Raw genomic sequence first — 27,421 nt, forward strand, 5'->3', positions numbered from 1 at the left:
AAGAAAAGGAAAGAAGAAAGAAGGAAAGAGAAAAGGAAAGAAGAAAGACAAATGAAAGAAGAAAGAAGGAAAGAAAAAGAAAGAAGAAAGACAGATGGGAAAAGGAAAGAAGGAAAGACGAAAAGACAAAGGGAAAGAAGAAAGAAGGAAAGACAAAAGGAAAGAAGAAAGAAGGAAAGAAAAGGAAAGAAAAGGAAAGAAAAAAGACAAATGAAAGAAGAAAGAAGGAAAGAAAAAGAAAGAAGAAAGACAGACGGGAAAAGGAAAGAAGGAAAGAAGAAAAGACAAAAGAAAAGAAGAAAGAAGGAAAGAAAAGGGAAGAAGAAAGACAGATGGAAAAAGGAAAGAAGGAAGACAGATGGAAGAAGGAAAGAAGGAAAGACAAAGGAAAGAAGAAGGAAGGAAAGAAAAAGAAAGAAGAAAGACAGACGGGAAAAGGAAAGAAGGAAAGAAGAAAAGACAAAAGAAAAGAAGAAAGAAGGAAAGAAAAGGGAAGAAGAAAGACAGATGGAAAAAGGAAAGAAGGAAGACAGATGGAAGAAGGAAAGAAGGAAAGACAAAAGGAAAGAAGAAAGAAGGAAAGAAAAGGGAAAGAAGAAAGACAGATGGAAAAAGGAAAGAAGAAAGAAGGAAAGAAAAGGGAAAGAAGAAAGACGGAAAAACAAAAGGAAAGAAAAAAGACAGATAGAAAGAAGAAAGATGGATGGAAAAAGGAAAGAAAGAAGAAAGACAAATGGAAAAAGGTAAGAAGGAAAGAAAAGCACAGAAGGAACGAGGGAAAAAAGAAAAGAAGGAAAGACAAAAGGACAGAAGGAAATATGAAATAAGGAAAGACATTGTATACAGCGTCTGCAATATAACGCTGTAATTTCCTGGTTGTCCCATAACAGAATCTGTTCATCTGTTTCCAGTGAGTCTCAGTTTCACTGTAAACAGTAAGTTACACAGAGGCTTCACTCTGGATTCCTTCAGAGGCATAATCCCAAAAAGAAACTAAAACTCTTGTGATTTAGTTTTACTTAACAGGTCTTAAGTTTGCTGAAACAACAACAACAACAACAACAACAACAACAACAGCATTTGTTAACCATCACAAATGATTTGCAGAAAACACACTGGCAAAAAAGTGACTCTAATGATGAACTAATCATTTCAACATTCACATCTCCTCTGTTTGGAAGATCCCCAAAGTCCTTCTGTGACGTCAGCAGCTCGAGTGAAAGCAGATGAAACCGTCTGAGAGGAGGCAACGACCAACAGAGACTGATCTGTAGCTGTGTTATCCATGTAGAAACAGAGACACACTCCAGTTAGCAGATGTTTCTGACTTCACTTAAAGTTAATATTCCAGAGAAACCACCTGGAAATCTGTCAAGGACTGGAACACATTAGAAACCCAGAATCACTGAATGAAGCAGCCAGAATGAGAGGCAAGGACTGCCAGAGGGGTCACGGGATAAGAGGGGTCATCTGAGGAAGAAGACAAGCATGGAGATGCCTCTGGCACAACAGGACTCCTTAATAGGAAGTTTTGACCATGCTGTATCCTCCAACCCAGGTTCATAACTGCAACTAGAACAAAGCCTCCATGACTGAAGTACATGACTGGATGACACACCAGAGTTACTGGTTGGTTAAAGGGATCATTCATACTGTATGTTTATAACTTAGGCCAGGAAACACGGGTCATACTACTGCCATAATGCTTCAATGCTCTACTACCTGGATGTAAACAAGCACAGGCAATGGCGCCGTATAGGGGGGGAAAGTTAGGATGATTCTAAGGGCCCATGACTGACAGGGGTCCGTCATGAAAACGGTCCCATTGTCTTCATATATGTATATCAGAGATCTCTACTTTATTTGGGCAGAGTCATAATAACCCTCCCCCCCTGTATTGGCATGAAATGGTACAGTCCAGCCTGAGTCGCGCTAATTAGCTGTGCCGCGCAGTAACACAGAAGTTGCACAGATTGCGCTAAAGGCAGCTAAAAGTCTGGGTCCCAGAAAAGGAGGGAAAGAAAGGAGAGAGAGGAGAGGGGGAGAAGAAAGGGCGACAGTATGTCATCCAGTTTTCCTCCAGGAAAGGTTGGTATAGTCTTTGAGTGGTTAAAGATGCACTGTCTCCCCACAAATGGAGCGCCGCCTGCAAGCTAGTTCAGGCAGACAACTCGAGCTGCCCTCAGTCATACTCACACGTCATCATCCTCCCTATCAGCTGATCTCAACATCCTCTCATTGGCGGTCTATTTAAGCTGCATGTCTCCCCGTCTCTGTCTCTGCCTCTGCTTTGCAAGTGCTCCTGCTGTCCTGCTCAGTGCTGTGTGCAAACTTTGTACCCACCTCCTCCCCGGCATCCACCTGGGGGCTCCGAGGGGGTTAGTAATGAGGTTCGGAGCCCATACGCCAAACACAACACTGTATGCTGCAATAAACTTTCTCTTAAGTGAACGTGAGTTGTCGTACTGAACTCCCCCCAACCCAATGAACAAGAAGGTGAGCAACGTAGCATGCTAATTAGCATTATTGAAGGGGGTCTGTGGGAATCTCTTGTTTCTCTCTCTATCTGTACTATTACAAAAGCCTCTAAAAACAAAGCTATAGCTAAGCTACATAAGTTACAGCCTGTAGTCTGTTTGGGATGCTGGGCAGGTTGAAGCATTGAGTGATTGAGTCTGTTTAGATTACTCAAATAATACCTTCAAATCAGAGATTCTGATGCTCACTGAATTTTGGGCAGTCCTACAACGGGCAATTTGTTGAAGTAGCTTTAACCTCTTAATAATTGTAATTCACAAACTTGATCTGATAAACTTGAACACAATAAAGTATCAAATCTAGTGTTGCTGATACAGAACAGCATTATAAATCCATTATTCTGCATGATTCAGTGCTGCTCTTTTCTGTTGTGCATTCATTTTTAAAGACTGTTGTAACTTTGATTATGATGTTATTATAAAAGGTATATTACAAGACATATATGGGGCCCAATGTGATATTTGTTCATGGGGCCCAAAAATCCCTGGCGGGGCGTAATGTGGTGTGGTTTGGCGATATCTTGATCAAAGAAATAGAGACGATCTAGGAAACGACGCTGGTTTAGCAAGGTACAGGGGCTACAGTACTCATTACAACTTTCCTTTTTGATAAAGCTTATAGTTCAGCTGGATCAGGCTTGGACCAGCTTTTGTCATGCTGCTATAGGCTTAGACTGCCGGGGGAACTGGCACACTGACACACTGGGATCCTAGCTCACCTTCTTCCCCCCAACCCCTTCATCACTTACTTTAACTCTGCCTGTCCCATTAAAGTTACTAACCATAGACCTTTCTGGAGTCCCTGAGCTCCATTGTCTCGTAGATTCCTCTGAGCTGCCGTAGACGTCCTCCTGCTGTGGACGATCTGGACTCCAGCTGATACGGACGTGCTGGACTCCAGCGGCAACAGCTTCTACGACTCGTCTCATCACTATCACTTCTCTCTCTTACTCCCCTCTATCTGTCTTTCCAGACCCAACTCAGTCGAGGCATGATGGCTGTCTAACATGAGTCTGGTCCTGCTGGAGGTTTCTGCCTGTTAAAAGGAAGTTTGTCCTCACCACTGTAACTAGCTAAATACTGCGATGTGCAATGCTCATGATGGATTAAGGTGGGGTCAGACTGAGTATTACCCTGTCTTGGTGTTGGGTCTCTGTTCATAATTTGACATAGAGTGGTCTAGACCTCCTATGTTTGTAAAAGCGTCTTGAGATAACGTTTGTTGTGATTTGGCGCTATACAAATAAAGATTGATTGATTGATTGATTGCATTATGTTGATGGTCTCTCTAAAGCTGTCCCCTCAAATAAAGCCAAAAATCCAAAACAACAACAACGACGAAAAACAGCATACATTCACTCGATCATGTGGACGTTACCCTGCAGAGGAGAACTGAAAGCTGGTGGTGCTAGCTCTGCTAACTGTAGCCACACTATCAAACTGATTGCAAGTTGTTTGCCTGTGGTCTGGGGTTTGGTGTTAGCCATGTATTCTATGTGTTTCTGTATTTTTAAAATAGTCAATGTGTCAGAATTTAAATTCCATTTGAACAACTCTGAAATGAGTCGCTTCAGAGTATCCCTATTTTCAAAACTTAGCTTTAACTGTACATCCACTTTTGTCTAGTTTTAAAGGTGACATATCACGCTTTTTTCATCAACATATATTGGTCTAAGAGGTCCCCAAAACATGTCTTTAAAGTTTATGCTCAAAAAAACACTTTGAAATCAGATTTTGGTCTGCCTGAAAAACCCTCTTCTTCAGTCCTCCTCAGAACACTCTGTTTTCTCTCTGACCACGCCCCCTCAGGAAGTGGATGTGGCCTCGGCTCTCCAGCACGTTGATCTAATGTTTACATGTTGGCTGAATATACACGGCTGCTCAGAGACCCGCGTTACTTCAACCCTCTGAATCTGATCCAGAATCTGATCCTGATGGAGAGGCGCCTGTAGCAGGACCTTTCTGAACGATTGGTCACAGATTTAGTGTTTCTTGTTGTTTTATTTATCAGTATGTCGACGTGTGTCTTGGTACACACCTACAGCTACAGCTATGAACATGTAGCTATGTGGCTATGCTAACTAGCGCTAGCACTTATCCATGACAAATAAAAATCATCCACTAGATCTTCAAATCTGCAGACGTGGGGAGTAAAACCGACCTTTGTGTTTATTAAGACAGCCTACAACTAGCATGCCTCCCTCCTAAGCTCCTTGTTAGCACACATTTGTGCAGGGAATGAAAACGGAGGAGGGGTTGAGTTGTATTTTATACAGTCTATGGGCTGAACAAGCTCCGAGCTCTGACTCCGTGACAGACCGGATATTGTTGTGACGTAACAAAAACACAGAAGTCTGAAACGGCTTGTTTCAGCACACATTTACAGAAAGGTGTAGAAATCAGAACAGGGGCAGAATGGATTCTTTTCATTCTCGGGGGGTTTGTAGACAGGGACACAGATTTCAGGTAGAGAACCATTAAAAAGCCAATTTTGCATGATATGTCACCTTTAAGGCCTTTTGGAGGAGGTCAAATTCAACAAACTGGCCATGACTTATAAAGCCGACATTAACCTCAAGCTGAAACTAACTCAGAGGCAATTAATCCTTCCTATTAAGGATTGTGTTTTGATCTTAGTCGTGTGTAGATATTCTGTTCCACATAAATGATTTGTCTTTGTGTTGTAAGTTTTCATTAGGCAGGCCACTTGTCACTGAAGTTAGTGGTTAGTTGTATTATTGAATTTACCTGTAGTATCTTGGCTCTTGTTATTGAGCAGTCATGTTTTGTTTTGTTCTTTTATATGTGCAATACAATAAATAAAAACATGGTGCTGTGTCAGGGGAAAGGTTTGGAACCGGTCCTCCAAATATGTTAGCTAACTGGACCCTAACATGAGCAACATCAGGCTCTATCGTCTTGGATTTAGACACATGAAAAACACCACACCCACATGCATTCAAAAAAGAGGGCTGAAGCAGTAGATGACCTTTGTGTACCACTGCACTTGACAAGGATATCAACAAGTAAATATCAGCTGTGTTTTCACTGCACACTGCTTTTAGAAATGTTGGATAAAAGCAATATTGCACTCAAGGGTGTGCTGTTATACTGAATATCAGCACAGCTCCAGCTTTAAGCCACACAAATAAAGCACTAATACTCACTTTAGCAAATCCCTCATGCTACTCCTCAAGTCAAACACAGGAAGACCATGCTCTGTTTTTAAATGCAAGGTCATCATCACACTGCCCTGCCTCCTCAGGGGGGGTCCCCTCGGTATTTACCGCTTCATCACGATATATCGAGGATGACTAAGATGACGATGACGTCACACCACGTCATGCAGAAAAAGCAGGACAGTCCACACGTAACCATTAACCCTACAGCTTACCTTTACCTCCCCCGGTTGGCTAACCGTGTGTCACTGTTGACATTGAGTTTTTCCATCATCATCTTCATCCTCATCCTCATCCTCACACATTCTGTCCATCCGACCCAAATAACAGCCCTGCTCCATGATTCATATGCATGCTCAGAGTTATGTAATCCTCCTCCCCTCTTAAGGTGAATCTTCCTAACTTCAGGTCTTCGTTGATGTGAGGCAAAGTGCAGCTCGCGCACCCCGCAGGTCGATACGCATTACGCACAGGCGCGATATGATGGGGAGGAGGAGGGGGGGGAGGCAAAGAGAGGAGGGGGGGGGGACGCTTCAAATGAAAGCTGAAAATAAAACGACATGAGAACCAAAGCACAGAGCCGACACAGCCTTACCGTACCAAATTTCCCAGGAGCATGTTTCAGACCCTGAGTCCACCTCGAGCATTCCTCCACAACAAAAACCCAGAGCGCACAAATGTGGCAGAAAGTCCTCCGTGCGCCTCTGCGGATCGATGGAGCAGAGGTCCAACTCTCTTTCTCTCTTTCTCCCTCTCTCTCACTCTCTCTCTCTCTCTCTCTCCCTCTCTCTCAGTTGTTTGCCTTTGCCTCTCTCGGTCTCGGGCCAATAAGCGTGAAGTAATGGTGACAGCTGTGCTCTGGTACAACAGTGCGTCAGGTCGGGGTGACGCTCCGGAGTCCAACACAGCCAGCAGCTCTGAACTGAAGAGAGAGAGAGAGAGAGAGAGAGAGAGAGAGAGAGAGAGAGAGAGAGAGAGAGGGAGAGGAGAGAGAGGGAGAGAGAGAGAGAGGGGGCACCCAGAGGGAGGACAGGGGTTGTATAATGTTCACTGTTCAGTCTGTCTTAAAGGAATATGGACAACACAGAGCCCAAACTGTCCTGTCCTCACGTCCCTGCTGGATCTGGTGTTTATGATGTTTAACACAGAGATGAATGATGAGTCCTGAAGACTGGCTTTACTTTTGGGGAGTTTTGGGGTCATTCTAATGATATATATTAAAAAATATTGGCTCAATAACTGGTCACACTCGTGTCAGCTCCTCTGAGTCAGGGTGAACATGCTTGTAAATATAAAGAGAGATAAAGGGCCATCAGCTATTTCTAACAGGAGAACCATATTTGATAAGTTATAAGAAGAGCTGAGCATTACGATGGAGGAGAAGGGCAACAATAAGGAGGACAAAGATACGATTTTGAGAATAAAGTTAAAAGTTTACATGAATAAAGTTGAAAATCTGCAACAATGGAGTCGTGATTTTATGAGAATAACGTCTTGAATTTACAAGAATAGAGTCAAAACTTTTCAAGATGAAGTCAAAAATGTTCCTATAAAAAAGAAAAGTTTAAGTTAGAGAAAAAAGCTGTAACTTTACAAGATGATGTTAAAAGTTTACAGGAATAATTTCGAAAATGTACAAGTATAAAATCCTAACTTTACAAGATAAAGCCAAAAGTTTACAATATTAACATCTTAAATTCATGAAAATAAATAATAATAATAATAATAATGCATTTTATTTATAGGCGCCTTTCTTGACACTCAAGGTTACCTTAAAACATTAAAACAAACAGTAAATAAAATACAATTTAAAAAGTTTTAAGTGAATGGATAAAGTCAAAATTTTACAAGTATAAAGTCAGAACTTTACAAGCTTAAAAATTTACAAGAATAAAGTTCGTAAATTCACAACAATAATAAAGTCATAAGAGAAAAAAGTTGTACGTTCATTAATTTTACATGAAAAAAAAAGGTAAAGTTACAGGATTAAAATTGAACATTTATGAGAATAACATCAGAACTTTACAAAATAAAGTTTACAAGAATACGTTTGTAACTTTACAAGATACAGTCAAAAGTTGACAAGATGAAAAGGTGTAAATTTAAGTATGTAGGTATCATTGTTGATCTGCACTTCCTCTCAAATCAGACAGGTAGCTATCAGATAACTTAGCATTGCTGTTATTCTTTCATGTGAGGTCTCATGTTACTAATCAGACTGTAAATAATGACCAACATGGAGAGAAGGAAGTCCTAAATCAGGAATCTGAATAATCCTGGAAGCCCTGAAAGATTGGCCGACACCTGCAGATTCACCCCCCATGAAAACAAGTTACCCCAACACTATCCAGTCAGGCCGTGTCATGAGGTAGAAGTGTGTTCTGAATCTTGTTTTTAACTCTTGCTGTGTTTATTACCTCTCTATGTCCACACAGTTGAAAGCAGAGGAATGGAAAACCTGCATAAGAAAACACTGCGGTCCCTCTGTGAGCCGATAAAATACCTGAGAGATACCTGAGGCCTGCGGAGAGCTCACAGCCAGCTGAGCTGTGAGGGAGTTATACGATCACCTCCCCGATGTCCTCTGTAAACAAAGAGACAAAGACGCCTCACTGTGAGCAGATCTGCCTCTGCAGCGGATAAACCCCTCCACCTGAGCTCTCTGCAGGACCTCTCTCAGCCCTCTGACGGTGTGATTTTGGAAGAATAGCTCAGAAAGCCTCAGCATCTCAACTCTTTTCACAGCGCTGCAAACAAAAACACACACGAGGGCTTTTAAAGGCTCGGGCGGCCCTCTGAGGGAACATTGTGTTCATGATAGGGGGGGGAGGACGAATCCCTGTGCTTTGAAAGTGATCTGTACATCCACCACCTCGGGGGGAAACGTCCTCGTCTTAGAGAGACCACACACAGATGTAAACATGCACAAAAGCACACACAGAGAGTGGCTGCATGCAGGATCCAAACACAGATATGCAGACATGAAGACAAAATACAGAGATTTAAGAGATTTGAAATGATAGAACCTCATTCATCCAGTGTGTGTGTGTGTGTGTGTGTGTGTGTGTGCTTTGTCATGCAGCTTCAGGACACACACACTCTGCCCTCAGGCGCAGATTACCTGCTAAAAGCCACAGGACGATCTGATTGGCCGCTGTCCCTCATCACCTGAGGCTGTGATTAGCAGGTTGATCCCTGCAGGATGTCAAGCTGCAGATTAAGTTTCAGCACACCTGGACTCTGCATGATGTGGGTCAAACTATGAGACAGGTACGATCCGACAGGTGTGCAACTAAAGCCAGAGTCTTACACGGACGAGTCTAAACATCCGTGACAGGTCGAGCATGACTGTGAGTTTAAACAGGTGATGCAGGTGATTTAAAGGTGACATATCATGCATAATGGACTTTTTAATGGTTCTCTACCTGAAGTACGTGTCCCTGTCTACAAACCCCCTGAAAAGTAAAAGAGTCCATTCTGCCCCTGTTCTGATTTCTCCACCTTTCTGTAAATGTGTGCTGAAACCAGCCGTTTCAGTTTGCAGTGTTTTTCCATACGTCACAACGCCATCCGGTCTGTAACAGGAAGTCAGAGCTCGGAGCTTGTTCAGCCCATAGACTGTATAAAATACAACTCAACCCCTCCTCCGTTTTTCATTCCCTGCACACATGTGTGCTAACAAGGAGCTTAGGAGGGAGGCATGCTAGTTGTAGGCTGTCTTAATAAACACAAAGGTCGCTTTGACTCCCCACGTCTGCAGATTTGAAGATCTAGTGGAGGATTTTTATTTATCATGGGAAAGTGGTAGCGCTAGTTAGCATAGCCACATAGCTACATGTTCGTAGCTGTGTACCAAGACACACGTCGACACAAATAAAACAAGAAACACTAAATCTGTGACCAATGGTTCAGAAAGGTCCTGCTGCAGGCGCCTCTCCATCAGGATCAGATTCTGGATCAGATTCAGAGGGTTGAAGTAACGCGGGTCTGTAAGCAGCCAACATGTAAACATGTAAGATCAACGTGCTGGACAGCCGAGGCAACACCCACTTCCTGAGGGGGCGTGGTCAGAGAGCTCATTCTCATTTAAAGGCACAGACACAGAAAACAGCCTGTTCTGAGCAGGGCTGAAAAAGAGGGTTTTACAGGCAGACCAGAATCTGATTTCAAAGTGTTTTTATGAGCAATAAACTTTAAAGACATGTTTTGGGGACCTCTTAGACCAATATATGTTGATGAAAAAGAGCAGAATATGTCACCTTTAATGTGATGAAAATGTTCAGTTTAGCTAGCTTGATGCAAAGTGAGATTCATTACACACACACACACACACTCTCTCTTTCAGATCACACTGATATCAGTATAATCAGCCTCATTCTTGTGATCACTTCCCATAATCCCCTTCTCCTCCACACCTGCTGGGCTGAGCCGTGCGAGCGTCTGCAGAGAGTTTGAAGTTCAGAGTAGGATAGAGTAGGACACTCAAATACATTAACTCTGCTGACATTTGTGCATCGTAATTCAGGAACACTAATGTACTTTGGACAAAGTTAATATTTGCACCACTATGCTCAAACACACACCCACACTCTTACACACAAACTCACTCACACACACATGGACAGCCTGTTCCAGTGCCCACATGAGTCAATTACAACAAATGTCTCATAACACCCATAACAGTCCAACAGCTCTGCTCTTAATGAGTATCTCTGGAGGTTTGGGTTTGGGAACAATACTTAATCAATGAAGAAGTCTCTGTGTGTGACATTTAGACACTTTGGAGGACAGAAACAGTTTGATCCGACTTCAAACCTTTAATAAATGACCTTTTAAACACTGAAAACATACACAGCCTGACCACAGAATACTCTGTTTTTAAATCCTCTTTGAAGATATCTTTGAATTTATTCTCTTGTTTTAATTATTATTCCTCAAAACAGACTAGTCATGAAGATTTAGTGTATGCCACACACTTTAAAATACATCTTTCTCTGGTCTGAAAAGTGTGCCACTGTGTGAAGAATTGTATCATGTTACTGTATTTCATCCAGAAGATGGCGCTATAATCCAGCCAAAACTGTGTTAAACGCTTGTGTTGTCATAATGACGTCATTGTGATTGGGTTGGGATTAGGGTTAGGGTTAGGGTTAGGATTAGGGTTAGGGTTAGGGTCAGGGTTAGGATTAGGGTTAGGGTTAGGATTAGGGTTAGGGTTAGGGTCAGGGTTAGGATTAGGGTTAGGGTTAGGGTTAGGGTTAGGGTTAGGGTTAGGGTTGGGATTAGGGTTAGGGTTAGGGTTAGGGTTAGGGTTGGGATTAGTGTTAGGGTTAGGGTTAGGATCAGGGTTAGGATTAGGGTTAGGGTTAGGTTTAGGATTAGGGTTAGGGTTAGGGTTAGGGTTAGGGTTAGGGTTGGGATTAGGGTTAGGGTTGGGATCAGGGTTAGGATTAGGGTTAGGGTTAGGGTCAGGGTTAGGATTAGGGTTAGGGTTAGGGTTAGGGTTAGGGTTAGGGTTAGGGTTAGGGTTAGGGTTGGGATTAGTGTTAGGGTTAGGGTTAGGATCAGGGTTAGGATTAGGGTTAGGGTTAGGTTTAGGATTAGGGTTAGGGTTAGGGTTAGGGTTAGGGTTAGGGTTGGGATTAGGGTTAGGGTTAGGATCAGGGTTAGGATTAGGGTTAGGGTTAGGGTCAGGGTTAGGATTAGGGTTAGGGTTAGGGTTAGGGTTAGGGTTAGGGTTGGGATTAGGGTTAGGGTTAGGGTTAGGGTTAGGGTTGGGATTAGTGTTAGGGTTAGGGTTAGGATCAGGGTTAGGATTAGGGTTAGGGTTAGGTTTAGGATTAGGGTTAGGGTTAGGGTTAGGACTAGGGTTAGGGTTAGGGTTAGGGTTAGGGTTAGGATTAGGATTAGGATTAGGGTTAGGGTTAGGGTTAGGGTTAGGACTAGGGTTAGGGTTAGGGTTAGGGTTAGGGTTAGGATTAGGGTTAGGACTAGGGTTAGGGTTAGGGTTAGGGTTAGGATTAGGGTTAGGGTTAGGGTTAGGACTAGGGTTAGGGTTAGGACTAGGGTTAGGGTTAGGGTTAGGATTAGGGTTAGGGTTAGGGTTAAGGTTAGGACTAGGGTTATGGTTAGGGTTAGGACTAGGGTTAGGGTTAGGGTTAGGGTTAGGGTTGGGATTAGGGTTAGGGTTAGGGTTAGGATTAGGGTTAGGATTAGGGTTAGGGTTAGGGTTAGGGTTAGGGTTGGGATTAGGGTTAGGGTTAGGGTTAGGATTAGGGTTAGGATTAGGGTTTGGGTTAGGGTTAGGGTTGGGGTTAGGATTAGGGTTGGGATTAGGGTTAGGGTTAGGGTTAGGATTAGGGTTAGGGTTAGGGTTGGGATTAGGGTTAGGGTTAGGGTTAGGGTTGGGATTAGGGTTAGGGTTAGGGTTAGGGTTGGGATTAGGGTTAGGATTAGGGTTAGGGTTGGGATTAGGGTTAGGGTTAGGGTTAGGATTGGGATTAGGGTTGGGGTTGGGATTAGGGTTGGGATTAGGATTAGGGTTAGGGTTAGGATTAGGGTTAGGGTTAGGGTTAGGGTTAGGGTTGGGATTAGGGTTAGGGTTAGGATTAGGGTTAGGGTTAGGGTTGGGATTAGGGTTAGGGTTAGGGTTTGGGTTAGGATTAGGGTTAGGGTTAGGGTTAGGATTAGGGTTAGGGTTAGGGTTAGGGTTAGGATTAGGGTTAGGGTTAGGGTTAGGGTTAGGGTTGGGATTAGGGTTAGGGTTGGGATTAGGGTTAGGGTTGGGATTAGGGTTAGGGTTAGAACCAGAACTAAACCGAACCAGAACCATACTCATGCAAACCGAACCAGAACCGAACCAGAACCGAACCAGAACCGAACCAGAACCGAACTGAAGAAAACAGAACCAGAACCAGAACCGAACCAGAACCAGAACCGAACCAGAACCGAACCAGAACCGAACCAGAACCGAACAAGAACCGAACTCAAGCAAACCGAACCAGAACCGAACCAGAACCGAACCAGAACCGAACTCAAGCAAACCGAACCAGAACCGAACCAGAACCGAGCCCGAACCCAAACCAGAACCAAACCAGAACCAAACCAGAACCGAACTCAAGCAAAGCGAACCAGAACCGAACCAGAACCGAACCAGAACCGAACCAGAACCGAACCAGAACCAGAACTGAACCAGAACCAAACTCAAGCAAACAGAAACAAGAAACAAACTGGAGCAAACATCATTAATGTCCTCAGGTTGGCATTGAGTAAAATCAGATGCCTCAGCTTGGATGGTCTGATCCGGTTTCTCCTCTCAGTGAGTATTTGCCCGGTCTTTGAGAAGAACCCTAACCCTAACCCTCTCTGAAGGAACAGATGAAGCCACGATACACAGCCTCCCCTCCATCACCTGTATCCTATATCCTCACATGTGATTGGCCGCATGGCCGCCATGCTGACCAATCAAAACAAAGGTCTGCTGTGAGCAGAGCTGGGACTGAGCACGGCTCTCTCTGGATGTGAGCCAGCTCTTCTGATTCACTATAAAGCATCGACTCTCAGAGCCGCAGCTGCTGATCATGACACATCACTAATGTGTTTAATCTGTGTTACAATTATGAGGGGGTCCTTGGACAATTTTCCCACCTGTAAGGGGTCCCTGGCTCCAAAAAGGTTTGAGAACCCCTGCTGTAGGAGGCGTGTTTCATCACTCTCACTACGATGTCTCTGAACCTTCTTATTTATATCACACAGCACAAAAAGAGCCACAGATATGATTCTGGTCATTATGTAAAGCACAGTTCACAGAGTGGAGTCTCAAATTGAGTCACAAAAAGTCACTACAATAAAAGAACCCAAAAAAATGTACAAATATTACATCAGATGTCCAACAGCCAGTCTGAAAATATGAGTCTTGAGCTGCTTTTTCAAAGCATCATTGGAGTGGAGTCGCCCCCTACTGGCCACCAGCAATAAGCACTGGGTTTAATTTGAAACAGAGATGCTACTTCCACTTCTTGTCTTGTCTTTTGTTTGGAGAGAAATGCTTGGACTCTAAATGGTTGAGGGTAACTTCTACTGTCTTACAAAGATGCTTATGGCCCAACATAGATATTTAAATGAGCCAAGAGTAAAATGAACACGACAATGATGCATCCATAATATTTCTCTCTCTTCAAGGAGCAGGATTCTACTTAAAGTCTGCCCTCAGTTTCCCCACTACCTTCTGCACACACCTCCTTTGTTGGTGGAACATCTTCAGTCTCTCTGACATCTTAAAAAAGTGGATGAAGATTAAAACCAAACATCATATTTGAGTGGAAGCTTTCCCACCCAGCAGCCATGAGAATAAGGAAGGTACTAGCAGGATGTTGTGATTTAGTTTGAAGGCAGAGAAAGGAGGGAAAGACAGAATGAGGCTGGCTACTCTCAGCCTGGACTGTGTCTGCAGCTTTTCACCAGCAGAGGGCAGCACCACCTCTGTTAGACTCCAACAGAAGACCAGGAAGAGAGAGAGAGAGAGCAAAGACAAACATGCATAAAACATCACTTCCATGGGTGAGTCTTCAAATGTAATGTCTTCTTCTGCATGTTTTCATCTGTTTGTGCATCCAGCAGTGTGAGGATCAGAGAGGTTTGATACCTGAGTGACATTTACCACCAGAACACCTGCAGGTGCAATAACGCTCCCTAAATGGACTCAGTGAATCAAAGAGTAAAAACACAGACGTGGTGTTCTGCAGGTTTTGTATAACAGTCTGTTTATTGATTGTGCTGTTCTCATCCTGCAGCCTGCGAGCTCATTGATCCCTGAAATCAATGAGACACAACAGCATTAAATCAGCAAGAGGACAGAGTTACATCAGCAGTGATTTGAAGAGTTACAGAAAACCTTCAGGATGAAATAAACACAAAGAACAGCAGACAGAAGAAAGACTTCTCTACAGTGTGTTTGTACTTTTACTCAACTGGAAGGGAAACTTATGGAAGTCCTATTTCCTCAAGGTTAATAAAACAAAGACGGACAAAAAAGCAACATTTGAAGTCATAATTATGAGATAAAAAGTCATGACTTTTTAAAAATGTCTGTTTAAAGGTGTCCCCTGCAAGGCCAAGAGAGGAAGGAGAGCTTCAAGTTGGTGTCCTGCTCACCCTGTCAGGATTCTGATTTGCATAACGAATGCATAACGACAAGCTTTCACATCTTTGTGAAGTAAGAAAGGATTCACAGATCACATCAGGTTGATGTTGTTGGGTGTAACTTCTGCTCAAACCTCTTGAAATGATTGATCTGTGATCCTCTGTCTGGAGATCTTTTACATAAGAGCGTCTATAAAACCAAGTGAATGCACAGCAACCAAAGCATGGGTCCGCTGTGGTCTCTTCACCTCTGACACAGTGACCCAGAGCTCTCAGGAGGTGTTGATAACACACCAGCCCGTCTGAGTCACTTCACTCATTTGTTTACTTTGTCTCTTAGAAGCATTATGTTCAACCAGAAGCAGCGGTTTTAAACTATTCAACTCTCTAACATCTCAAGGCTGACGTTAGCTCCTGAGACTCTGGTTGGCATCATCCTTCCTGCATTGGACATCTCGTAAAGAGTTGATGCTCCAAAATGCTGCATTAAGGGTCATTTATATGTCATGTGACTACACAAGGGGGACCAATGCAACCTTACCTACCTACCTATACTGTGCGGTGCTATGCAGACGACTGCCCTGTGTGCCATGCGTCTGATTGGAGAGTCTGTTGGGCACGTCCTCGAAAATTAAAACAACACACCTACAAGATGTTGCATCCACATGGGTGCAAGGACAGTGCAGAGGCAGACACGCCGTTTGAAGTTGGAGTTCATGAGAACTCAAAATTCCAGGATGGTTGCTCCCTGCATCAACAGTAAAAAAAAAAACGGTTTAAAGGTGACATATTGTGCTCTTTTTCATCAACATATATTGGTCTAAGAGGTCCCCAAAACATGTCTTTGAAGTTTATTGCTCATAAAAACACTTTGAAATCAGATTCTGGTCTGCCTGTAAACCCCTCTTTTTCAGCCCTGCTCAGAACAGGCTGTTTTCTGCGTCTGTGCCTTTAAATGAGAATGAGCTCTCTGACCACGCCCCCTCAGGAAGTGGGGGTGCCCTCGGCTCTCCAGCACGTTGATCTAATGTTTACATGTTGGCTGCTCACAGACCCGCGTTACTTCAACCCTCTGAATCTGATCCAGAATCTGATCCTGACGGAGAGGCGCCTGCAGCAGGACCTTTCTGAACCATTGGTCACAGATTTAGTGTTTCTTGTTGTTTTATTTGTCAGCATGTCGACGTGTGTCTTGGTACACAGCTACCAACATGTAGCTATGTGGCTATGCTAACTAGCGCTAGCACTTTTCCATGAAAACTAAAAATCCTCCACTAGATCCTCAAATCTGCAGACGTGGGGAGTCAAAGCGACCTTTGTGTTTATTAAGACAGCCTACAACTAGCATGCCTCCCTCCTAAGCTCCTTGTTAGCACACATGTGTGCAGGGAATGAAAAACGGAGGAGGGGTTGAGTTGTATTTTATACAGTCTATGGGCTGAACAAGCTCCGAGCTCTGACTTCCTGTTACAGACCGGATGGCGTTGTGACGTATGAAAAACACTGCAAACTGAAACGGCTGGTTTCAGCACACATTTACAGAAAGGTGGAGAAATCAGAACAGGGGCAGAATGGATTCTTTTCCTTTTCAGGGGGTTTGTAGACAGGGACACAGATTTCAGGTAGAGAACCATTAAAAAGTCCATTTTGCATGATATGTCACCTTTAAATGTGTTCCTTAGCAACTCAAACTCAAAGTCTTGTTTTGAGAAATCAAATCAATCAGAGAGATAGTATTCTGCAAATTCTATCTGTGGACATGTTTTCATGTTGCTTTTAAGCGCAAGCTATCACATATAGTGCTGTAATCACCTAGTATTAGCTAACAATGCTAACAACACAGTCAACTTTAATGTGATGTAATTCCCAGCTCTGACCTACAACTTCTGAGGTAAATGGGACGCACCAATATCCTTGAATAACCCTCTGAAAATTCAGTTCAAAATCTCAGTCTATCTGATAGTTGTGGATGACACTCCTAGCTATGGAGACGTGCTTTTAGAATAGCTGAATCCTACATTTAACATTAAAGGTGACATATCATGCAAAATGGACTTTTTAATGGTTCTCTCCCTGAAATCTGTGTCCCTGTTTACAAACCCCCTGAAAAGTCAAAGAATCCATCCTGCCCCTGTTCTGATTTCTCCACCTTTCTGTAAATGTGTGCTGAAACCAGCCGTTTCAGTTTTCAGTGTTTTTCATACGTCACAACGCCATCCGGTCTGTAACAGGAAGTCAGAGCTCGGAGCTTGTTCAGCCCATAGACTGTATAAAATACAACTCAACCCCTCCTCCGTTTTTCATTCCCTGCACACATGTGTGCTAACAAGGAGCTTAGGAGGGAGGCATGCTAGTTGTAGGCTGTCTTAATAAACACAAAGGTCGGTTTTACTCCCCACGTCTGCAGATTTGAAGATCTAGTGGATGATTTTTATTTATCATGGAAAAGTGCTAGCGCTAGTTAGCATAGCCACATAGCTACATGTTCGTAGCTGTGTACCAAGACACACGTCGACATACTGACAAATAAAACAACAAGAAACACTAAATCTGTGACCAATGGTTCAGAAAGGTCCTGCTGCAGGCGCCTCTCCGTCAGGATCAGATTCTGGATCAGATTCAGAGGGTTGAAGTAACGCGGGTCTGTGAGCAGCCGTGTATATTCAGCCAACATGTAAACATTAGATCAACGTGCTGGAGAGCCGAGGGCACACCCACTTCCTGAGGGGGCGTGGTCAGAGAGCTCATTCTCATTTAAAGGCACAGACACAGAAAACAGCCTGTTCTGAGCAGGGCTGAAAAAGAGGGGTTTACAGGCAGACCAGTATCTGATTTCAAAGTGTTTTTATGAGCAATAAACCATAAAGACATGTTTTGGGGACCTCTTAGACCAATTTGATGTAAAAGAGCAGAATATGTCACCTTTAATATCAGTGTCAGCTTAATCAGGACAAAGCCTCTTCACCTCAGCTCCTTGTTCTCTGTCAGCAGGATTGTATCTGTTGCTCAAACTATCTCCTGAAAACTGTGTAACTGTGTAAACATGCAGCCGTGCATTCACACCTGAACTATTCCTGGATCGCTGGTCTATGTGTTTGTCATGGTTCCCCCGTATCTCCAGGTTATCTGTTGCTTAGATAGCCGCTTTGACTGCTGCGACTCGTGATCAGGAAATGCTCTAATTGACGGTTTATCAGCGGTGATGTAAAGACTCAGGAATGTTCCTGCAGACAGATCACAATGTGGTTTTATCAGAGACGTGTTTACTGTCTGCACTGTGTTGTTGTTGTTGTTGCATGTTGTCAGTCTCGGCCACGTTGTCCAAAATGAGTCAGCAGTTCATCACTTCATTTCATCTGAATTTAAAAGCCACTGAAATGAACGATCAGAGCTGAGGTTGCGTTCGTACGTGGCGCTCTTGTTGCAGAGTTCACTTGAACACTTTTTGAGTACTTCCAGGTCTGTGTTGCTTCCCTGCTTCGAATCGACTGATGGAAATCTCCACTTGCTGTGATTCTCCTCCGTCCACTTGAGCAGAAATGATCTCTGTGTTTCCTTTTTCCTCCCCAGCTGCAGCCTCCTGAAGTCTGCATGGCAACCAGGCTGACGCTCACGAGCGTTAAATCTACGTGAGACTCCACACCTCCGCCTGCTTTCTTAATACTCTGTTTGCCACAGACCTTCCTTTGTGTAAAGTCTTTGTCTGGTGTCGCTCGGTGGGATAATTTGGTGGTGAAATCACAAACTGTGGGCCCTGCAGAGACCGACGGAGCGAAAGGTCAAACACAGATATTATTGATATCATTCAGTCGTCTCAGGAACAGTCCGTTCTGGATCAGATGGTAAAAATAGAAACTGCAAATCCTCAAACATTGAGACCTCAGAGCTCACAGGTGAGGCTGTGGAAAGGATTCTGCAAGGTGGAGTGTGAAACCAGCAACCTGGAAAAACTGAAAAAGAGAGCAGTCTTTTCTGATGTTGCTTTAATTTACAGGTTTGTTTTATTTGAATATATAAAATAACATCCCTAAAAACATGTTTTCTTTTCATTAATTCAAGCTCACCTTCCCTCATTCTTTCAACACAAGATCAGATTTAGAACATCATTTGGCCACAGTCGTTTAAATCTAGTGTCTACAGACTCTCAATTTGTTTTTTCCTTCCCCAATCGCTCATTTCCTTTCCTCAGCTTTCTTTTCCTTTCCTTTCCTTCCCCAATCGCTCATTTCCTTTCCTCAGCTTTCTTTTCCTTTCCTTTCCTTAGCGCTCATTTGCTCTCCTTTCCTTCCCCAAGCGCTCATTTCCTTTCCTCAGCTTTCTTTTCCTTTCCTTTCCTTCCCCAATCGCTCATTTCCTTTCCTCAGCTTTCTTTTCCTTTCCTTTCCTTCCCCAAGCGCTCATTTCCTTTCCTCAGCTTTCTTTTCCTTTCCTTTCCTTAGCGCTCATTTGCTCTCCTTTCCTTCCCCAAGCGCTCATTTCCTTTCCTCAGCTTTCTTTTCCTTTCCTTTCCTTCCCCAATCGATCATTTCCTTTCCTCAGCTTTCTTTTCCTTTCCTTTCCTTCCCCAATCGCTCATTTCCTTTCCTCAGCTTTCTTTTCCTTTCCTTTCCTTAGCGCTCATTTGCTCTCCTTTCCTTCCCCAAGCGCACATTTTCTTTCCTCAGCTTTCTTTTCCTTTCCTTACCTTAGCGCTCATTTGCTCTCCTTTCCTTCCTCAAGCGATCATTTCCTTTCCTCAGCTTTCTTTTCCTTGGCTTCTTTTTCATCTCCTTCCCTTGGCATTCCTTTCCTTTCCTTAGGGATCATTTCCTTTCCTTTCCTTAGGGATCATTTCCTTTCCTCATTTCCTTTCCTCAGCTTTCCATTCCTGAGCTTCTTTTTCCTCTCCTTCCCTCCTTAGCATTCCTTTTCTTTCCCTTAACGCTCATTTCCTTTGCTCATCTTTCCTTTCCTTACGGCCAAATTCCACCAGATCCGTGTCCGGTCCGTCTCTGATCCGTCACAGCTCCAGATCTGAGAGGTTTCTATTCTAGTGAATGTGTTAACTTCCACTGGATCCGCTCCGTTGTGTTCTGGTGCTCATTCCCTTTCCTCAGCTTTCTTTTCCTTTCCTTTCCTTCCCCTAGCGATCATTTCCTTTCCTCAGCTTTCTTTTCCTTAGCTTCTTTTTCATCTCCTTCCCATGGCATTCCTTTCCTTTCCTTAGGGATCATTTCCTTTCCTTTCCTTATCGATCATTTCCTTTCCTCAGCTTTCCATTCCTTAGCTTCTTTTTCCTTTCCTTTCCTTAGCGTTCCTTTTCTTTCCCTTAACGCTCATTTCCTTTGCTCATCTTTCCTTTCCTTACGGCCAAATTCCACCAAATCCGTATCTAGTCCGTCTTCGATCCGTCACAGCTCCAGATCAGAGAGGTTTCTATTCTAGTCAATGTGTCAACTTCCACTGGATCCGCTCCGTTTGCGGAGTCCAGTCCAGCAGGTCTGAGTCCTCCGGATCAGATACACAAGACTTCTATTTTTACTGGATGCCGGAGCACGACGCTTCAATCTCAACAGAGCAGATGGAGCGGGACAGGAAGTCAGGTTTCACCAAAACAAAATGAAAACATCCGGTTAATTTTCAGAATAAAACACTCTGTGTTATCACCAGATCGTATTTCACTTCACTACAACAACAAACCAAAGTCATGATGAGCGGAGCCAGGCCTGGAGTCAACAGGTCAGAGGTTTTCAGAGGATCAGAAAGACAACATGGATGAGGAGAGGAGGAGGAGGAGAATCCTTGATTCAGGGATTACTGCAGGGGAAAACCTCGGTCACATGACTCCAGCTGTCCGGCGGTCCTGCTCCGTGCTGAAGTCTGAAAACGCAACTGGTGGGTGTTGACGGACAAGAGAGCACGGAGCTGGACCGCAGCAGATCAGAGACGGACCGGACACGGATCTGGAGGACGTCCGATGTAACTTCCAACCATCCTTTTTGGTCTGTGTCATTGTCCTTCTGCCCCCTTCTCAGCTCTGGCAATCCTGAGCTCTCAACAGCAGATACGCAAGACTCCTAAACAACTTTAGAACATCTGGTTGATTTTCAGAATAAAAGTCTCCGAGTTAAAGCTAGATCCTATTTCACAACAAACCAAAGTCATGATGAGCGGAGCCAGGCCTGGAATCAACAGGTCAGAGGTTTTCAGAGGACCAGAAAGACAACATGGATGAGGAGAGGAGGAGGAGGAGAATCCTTGATTCAGGGATTACAGCGGGGGAAACCTCGGTCACATGACTCCAGCTGACTCCGGCGGTCCTGCTCTGTGCTCCTGAAAGCGCAACCGGTGGGTGTTGGTGGACGAGACAGCACAGAGCCGGACCAAGGAGGACCAAAGACGGACCGGACATGGATCTGGTGGAATTTGGCCGTTATTCTCATGATGATCCTGTTTATCATCAATTCATATTTCTCTATTCAGGGCATCCAAGATATTACAGGAAACATTTCTCTCTTGAGAGGTAAAAACTGACCTTTAAGTTAAATCTCTAAAATAATCAGAGGAGATCATCAGGTTCTACTTCCTGTCTGAAATGAATATTTATAGTTTCATATTCACAGGGCTTGAGGTTTGAAACATTCGTACGCATACTTTGAAATGTTGTGCATAAAATTGCATCCTGTGTTGATCATTTTAGCTTTTGCATGCCCTGTGTGGTCTTTAAAACTTGCTGGACTCTATAAAGCTCCACCTTTATTCTCTGTGCAAGAAGAGAAGCTCACACACATGCATGTTTTTAAAAAGTATGAACTGTCTCGAGCTGTTTTCACACGTGATGTCATGATGAATGTTTTGAGAAATTCTCAAAGTTGCTCTTTCACACACGAGATGTGTCTCTGGAGGCAGGAGGTGACATTAAAAGCCACAGAATCTGACTGCTAGATATCAATAAATATTCTTATTTCTACAAAGTTTGAGGATTTGAAAACATGCTTTTGAAAGAGATGCATCATTGGAGGCTTCTTGTGTTTACCTAATCAGGAAAAGCAGCCCTGTTTTAAAGAGTCTCCTCCTCCTCCTTCCTGCTGAGGGCCACTTTGTTTGTTCAGTGGTTTAATATTTAGCTCACACACACACTGACTGTTTTTTCTGAGTGGATGACTACCCTCGCTTTCAGATCTGTAAACACACACACACACAGACAGATTTCACTGACCAGCTGATGGAGGAGACGCTGTTAGCTGTCATCTGTTCTGTGCAGAGACTCCTTTAACACCTGGGATCTGTCACAGTCCGTCTGTTAGTCAATGTGTCCGTCAGTGCTTCAGTCTTCTTCCATGATCAGTTAGACGTCTTCCTCCCTCCTCTGGATTCTTCCTCAGCTGCTTTTTTTTTCCCCCTCTTTGGATAACCGGCCGAGCAGAGATGGGACCTCGCACCGCAGGTAAGAACTGCATGAGTTCACGAGACTAGCAGTGTGGTGAAGAAGTCAGAGGTTACAACTGCTGTGCCTTCAGATATTCAGACAGGAGGGGAACTCCAGCGTGTTTTTAGGAGGGTTTTCAGAGGAGGGTTTAAAACAAACATCCTACCATCCTTTTCATGCTGCTTCATTATATTCCAGGATCAGTCTCCGGTTTACTGCTGTGTGGTTTTACAGAAAGGTATGTTTCAGTGTTTTGGTGAACAACAGGAAAAGAAACAGAGTAAAATCAAGCAGGACTGAGGACATAGGTTCACTAAACCATGCAGTACCTTCAGTGGCCACTTGAGGCTGGCTGCAAAAGAGAGCAAGTCTCCACTGCTAGTCTGATACCCCTTTTCAACCGAGGAGCAGCAGGCTCTGCTGGACCAGCTCACCAAGCAGCAGATCGTCCAGGTCTATGACACCGAGGCCGCTCAGCTGCTGCAGCAGAGCCAGCTGGTGAAGACCATCCCAGTCCAGAACACAGCCCTGGACCTGAGTCAGCTGCAGCAGGTCATCAACCATGTCACCAAGTCACCAAGTCACAGCAGCAGATCCACGTCCAGGTTCCCCTGCAGACCGTGAAGCGGCAAGTCCAGATCCCCCAGCAAGGTTTAAAACTTCAGGTTTGATCCAGTGGAAGTTAACACATTGAGTAGAATAGAAACCGATCAGATCCGGTGCTGTGACGGAGAGAAATTCTTGAACACAGCTAAACACGGGTGTGGCTCACAGAGGAAATGCTAGATTTAAATTAAATCTTAAAAAAAAAAAAAATTTAATTAATATTTTGAATTAATTTAAAACAAATTATTACAATTAAAATAAATAAAAATAAAAAATAAATAGATAAAAAATAAATTAATTTAATTAATTTAAAAAAATTAAAATAAAAGCATCTTGAGATAACATTTGTTGTGATTTGGCGCTATACAAATAAAGATTGATTGATTGATGATTGAAATTCATGCTAGTTTTCTGTGACTACCAACCCTAGCTTTAAATAAAGGTTTCAATAAAAAAAGCATGAAATATTACTATATATGCACAATATATATAGTAATCAAATGTCCAAATTAAAGCACCTTCTGGCCTCCAGGAAGGAAGAAGGATATCTTGATATTCAGGTTTAACTTTGTTTTGTTTTGTTTCCTCAAATCTGTAGTTTTTAGAGTCAATGACGCCCGACCTCTCCATGAGGGTTCATTCGGGCGTGCATTTCATGGGCTGCGTGATAAGTGATGACAAGAGGTTGTTCTCATGTTTTTCAGAGCACTTCTTGTTCTAACATTTGCTCAAATTGAAATCTAATTAAAACATCTCACTCTCCTTTCGTTCCTGTGTTTACACTGTCAGGTTGTGTGTGCGGTGATGTGCCCAAAATGAAATTAGGGGCCGTTTCCAACTGGAGCTGTCTGAGCAAACAACCAAATGAGGCGACAGAACCATCAAAATATAATGAAGTAGTTAACTAATTTAACACACGCAGAGAGAAAGAGAAGAAACGGACAGAGAGAGTGAAGAACGCAGCAGCACTGACAAGTAAAGGTTATTGTCTGACACCAGACTTGGCCAGCACGGTGATCTCTGTTTGTCCATCTTATCTCTGCAGCTTAAGGAAGCATCATCCTTTATCACGACACGATGGAACAGAAATCTGGATTGAGGAAGTTAAACACAAAAACTGGGTCACTTTTTTCCATAGTCTGACCTCCTCTCTCTCTGTCTTCCTTCTCCTCCTCTCTCCATCAGTTTCCCCTTCCAAGGAGGTGAAGTGTGAAGCTCAGGGAAGAGCCCGACTGAGGAGCAGCAGTGATGGCTGCAGATACAGCCGGAGAGGAGACGGTTTATCCACCAACTCTTCATCCTCCTCCTCATCATCATCCGTGCTCTTCAACCCCAAATCAGGTAAAAAGTCATCTCTACAGAATCTGTACAAAAATGCAGAACCTGTCGGCATGGGGTCGAACTTTGGTATCTAAAGGGTTCGGGTTAAAATCACAGTTGAGCACTATTACGTTTTGAAACCTCGAAATGATGTGGCTCCAAAACTATGGCAAGTAGAGTTATGTATCAAATTAACAGTTTCTGAAGGGTACCTCAAAACAGATCCACTTTTAAAAACAGCGACTTAGGGGTACCTCTGAGAGTGGCTAAAATATATTTTAAACTCCAAACACTAGAACATGAAGTTATGGTGGAACTTGGTAAACTCTAAAGGGTACCCTAAAATGGGTCTGGCCACATATTAGATTAAAAAACCTAAAGGTTCAGTAAATCAGACCTTTAACAGCTTCTGAAAAACACTGCAGAACACCTTAAAACAGACACCAAAGGGTACCTTAAAACAGCAGCAACAAGTACTTTGAATCAGTAGCTATGGGGTTCCTTGAAACAGAAACAAGGATGGGCCTCTAAAAAGACACCAAAGGGTACCTTGAAACAAGGGAAGACATGATTTTAAAAAACAAGTCAGGAGACAGAAGGTAAAAGGAACCTTAGGGTTGTCTTGATACAGACACTGAGGGGTACCTTAAAACCGCTCTGGTCCCATATTAGCCCAAAATAACGGTTCAGTAAATCAGACCTTTAACAGCGTCTGAAAAACGATGCACAACACCTTAAAACAGACACCAAAGGGTACCTTAAAACAGCAGCAACAAGTACTTTGAATCAGTAGCTATGGGGTTCCTTGAAACAGAAACCAGGAGGGGCCTTTAAACAGACACCAAAGGGTACCTTGAAACAAATCTGACTATGAACTACAAGGGAAGACAGGATTTTAAAAAACAAGCCAGGAGACAGAAGGTTAAAGGAACCTTAGGGGTGTCTTGATACAGGCACTAAAGGGTACCTTAAAACAGCAGCAAAAAAGTACTTTGAAACAGAAGCTATGGGGGAACCTTGAAACAGAAACAAGGATGGGCCTCTAAAAAGACACCAAAGGGTACCTTGAAACAAATCTGACTATGAACTACAAGGGAAGACAGGATTTTAAAAAACAAGTCAGGAGACAGAAGGTTAAAGGAACCTTAGGGGTGTCTTGATACAGGCACTAAAGGGTACCTTAAAACGGGTCTGGACCCATATTAGACCAAAATAACAGTAAATAAGACCTTTAACAGCGTCTGAAAAACAATGAAGCATACCTTAAAACAGACACCAAAGGGTACCTTGAAACAGCAGCAGAAAAGTACTTTGGAACAGAAGCAAGGAGGGGCCTCTAAACAGACACCAAAGGGTACCTTAAAACAAATCTGACTATGAGCTCCAAGGGGAGACAGGATTTAAAACAAACAAGTCAGGAGACAGAAGGTTAAAGGAACCTTAGGAGTGACTTGATACAGGCACTAAAGGGTACCTTAAAACGGGTCTGGCCCCATATTAGACCAAAAAAACAGTTCAGTAGATCAGACCTTTAACAGCGTCTGAAAAACAATGCAGCATACCTTAAAACAGACACCAAAGGGTACCTTGAAACAAATCTGACTATGAGCTACAAGGGGAGACATGATTTTAAAAAACATGTCAGGAGAAGGAAGGTTAAAGGAACCTTGTAACAGACAATAAGGGGTGCCTTATACAGGCACTAAATGGTACCTTAAAACAGCAGCAAAAAGTACTTTGGAACAGAAGCTATGGGGGAACCTTGAAACAGAAACCAGGAGGGGCCTCTAAACAGACACCAAAGGGTACCTTGAAACAAATCTGACTATGAGCTACAAGGGAAGACAGGATTTTAAAAAACAAGCCAGGAGACAGAAGGTTAAAGGAACCTTATTCCAAGGGTGTCTTGATACAGGCACTAAAGGGTACCTTAAAATGCCCAAAGTTGCGTCTTTGGGAGCCAGAAAACATGAAGTATGACATGTTCTACATGTTTAGTCACCTTGAAGTTTTTGTTTGTTTCATGTTTAGTTTTAAAGAGACCGGTGAGCATGGAGGAGCTGCAGAGACCAGGAGGACCCTACATCAGGAAAACATTCACAGTAAGTCCATGAGTGAACCTTCATTGACGGTTAAGTCGTCCGAACTTTCAGGCTGCACAGTTTCTGATTTCAAAACAACGTCGTCTGACATTAAAGTGAAATTGATTTCGTCTTTATTGGGCTCCAGATAAACGTGCGACTTCTCTCTTTAGATCATGGGCGATGCAGTCGGTTGGGGGTTTGTGGTACGAGGGAACAAGCCGTGTCACATCCAGGCCGTGGAGCCCAGCGGCCCGGCTGCTGCTGCTGGGATGAAGGTAGGAATTATGGGAAATGTAGTTTGTGAGGATGCTTAAATCCATGATAGACTTATAAGGAGGCATGAGTTTTTGTAGACCAAGTAGGACTACAGTCCTGAGTTGAAATTGGTTTTTCCCATTTGTTTTAACATCTATGTGGGTGTGACCTCTACTGGCCTTTAGAGGGACTACAGATTATCATTCACTCCATTTATTCTGCATTCATTTCTTAACATTTCTGAGACCTCTTTTAGAGAGATTCCTCTTTGATTTATTGCCTATCTTCTGTCACTTTCTTATTTAACGACAGGTCTGCCAGTTTGTGGTTTCGGTCAACGGTATAAATGTTCTCAACCTGGACTACCGGACCGTCAGCCACCTGATCCTGACCGGACCCAGAACTGTGGTGATGGAGGTGATGGAGGAAACCGACAACTGAGCGACGAAAGACGCTCTGATGGACGGACTTGATTCAGTAAAAAAGCACGCTGGCTTTAAAGAAACACTAACGTTTCCTGCAGGATTATCACAGAGACAGAACTCTGGAACTTTGGGAATCAGACATTTGGGGGGGAATTGGTCCTCAGAGTAGTTCGCTCTTCACGTCTTACATCATTGTGCAAAGTCACCCCGAAGTATCTACTCTAATCCAGCTGTGTTAGGTTTATCAGGAAGGACTCTGAGAGAAGAACTGGTGTGTGCATAACAGAATTGTAGAAAGATGCAGACCAATAACTTGCAAGTTAGAATGAGGCTGTTTTCTCTGCACAGGGTGGCCTCTAGGGTCCTTAAATGCAAAGCTGTATGATTTGCAGAAAGTGCATGGGGATTTTATTCCTCAGTCCTTCCTTAAAGTAAATATTTAAACATGACGGCAAAAGAAATGGAA

General features: G+C 43.4%; 1 protein-coding gene across 1 annotated transcript; it reads left to right on the forward strand.

The window, feature by feature from the left end:
- The first annotated feature begins 5,847 nt into the window (after positions 1-5,847).
- Positions 5,848-27,225, forward strand: LOC117828349 (DEP domain-containing mTOR-interacting protein-like). The gene is made up of 6 exons (XM_034705388.1): positions 5,848-5,907; positions 22,671-22,845; positions 24,057-24,212; positions 26,223-26,293; positions 26,446-26,550; positions 26,843-27,225. The coding sequence occupies exons 1-6, from the start codon at positions 5,848-5,850 to the stop codon at positions 26,969-26,971; spliced, it is 696 nt and encodes a 231-aa protein (XP_034561279.1). The 3' UTR covers positions 26,972-27,225.
- The last annotated feature ends 196 nt before the right edge of the window (positions 27,226-27,421 follow it).

Source organism: Notolabrus celidotus, chromosome 16 (genome assembly GCF_009762535.1).
Source record: "Notolabrus celidotus isolate fNotCel1 chromosome 16, fNotCel1.pri, whole genome shotgun sequence".
NCBI lineage: Eukaryota > Metazoa > Chordata > Actinopteri > Labriformes > Labridae > Notolabrus > Notolabrus celidotus.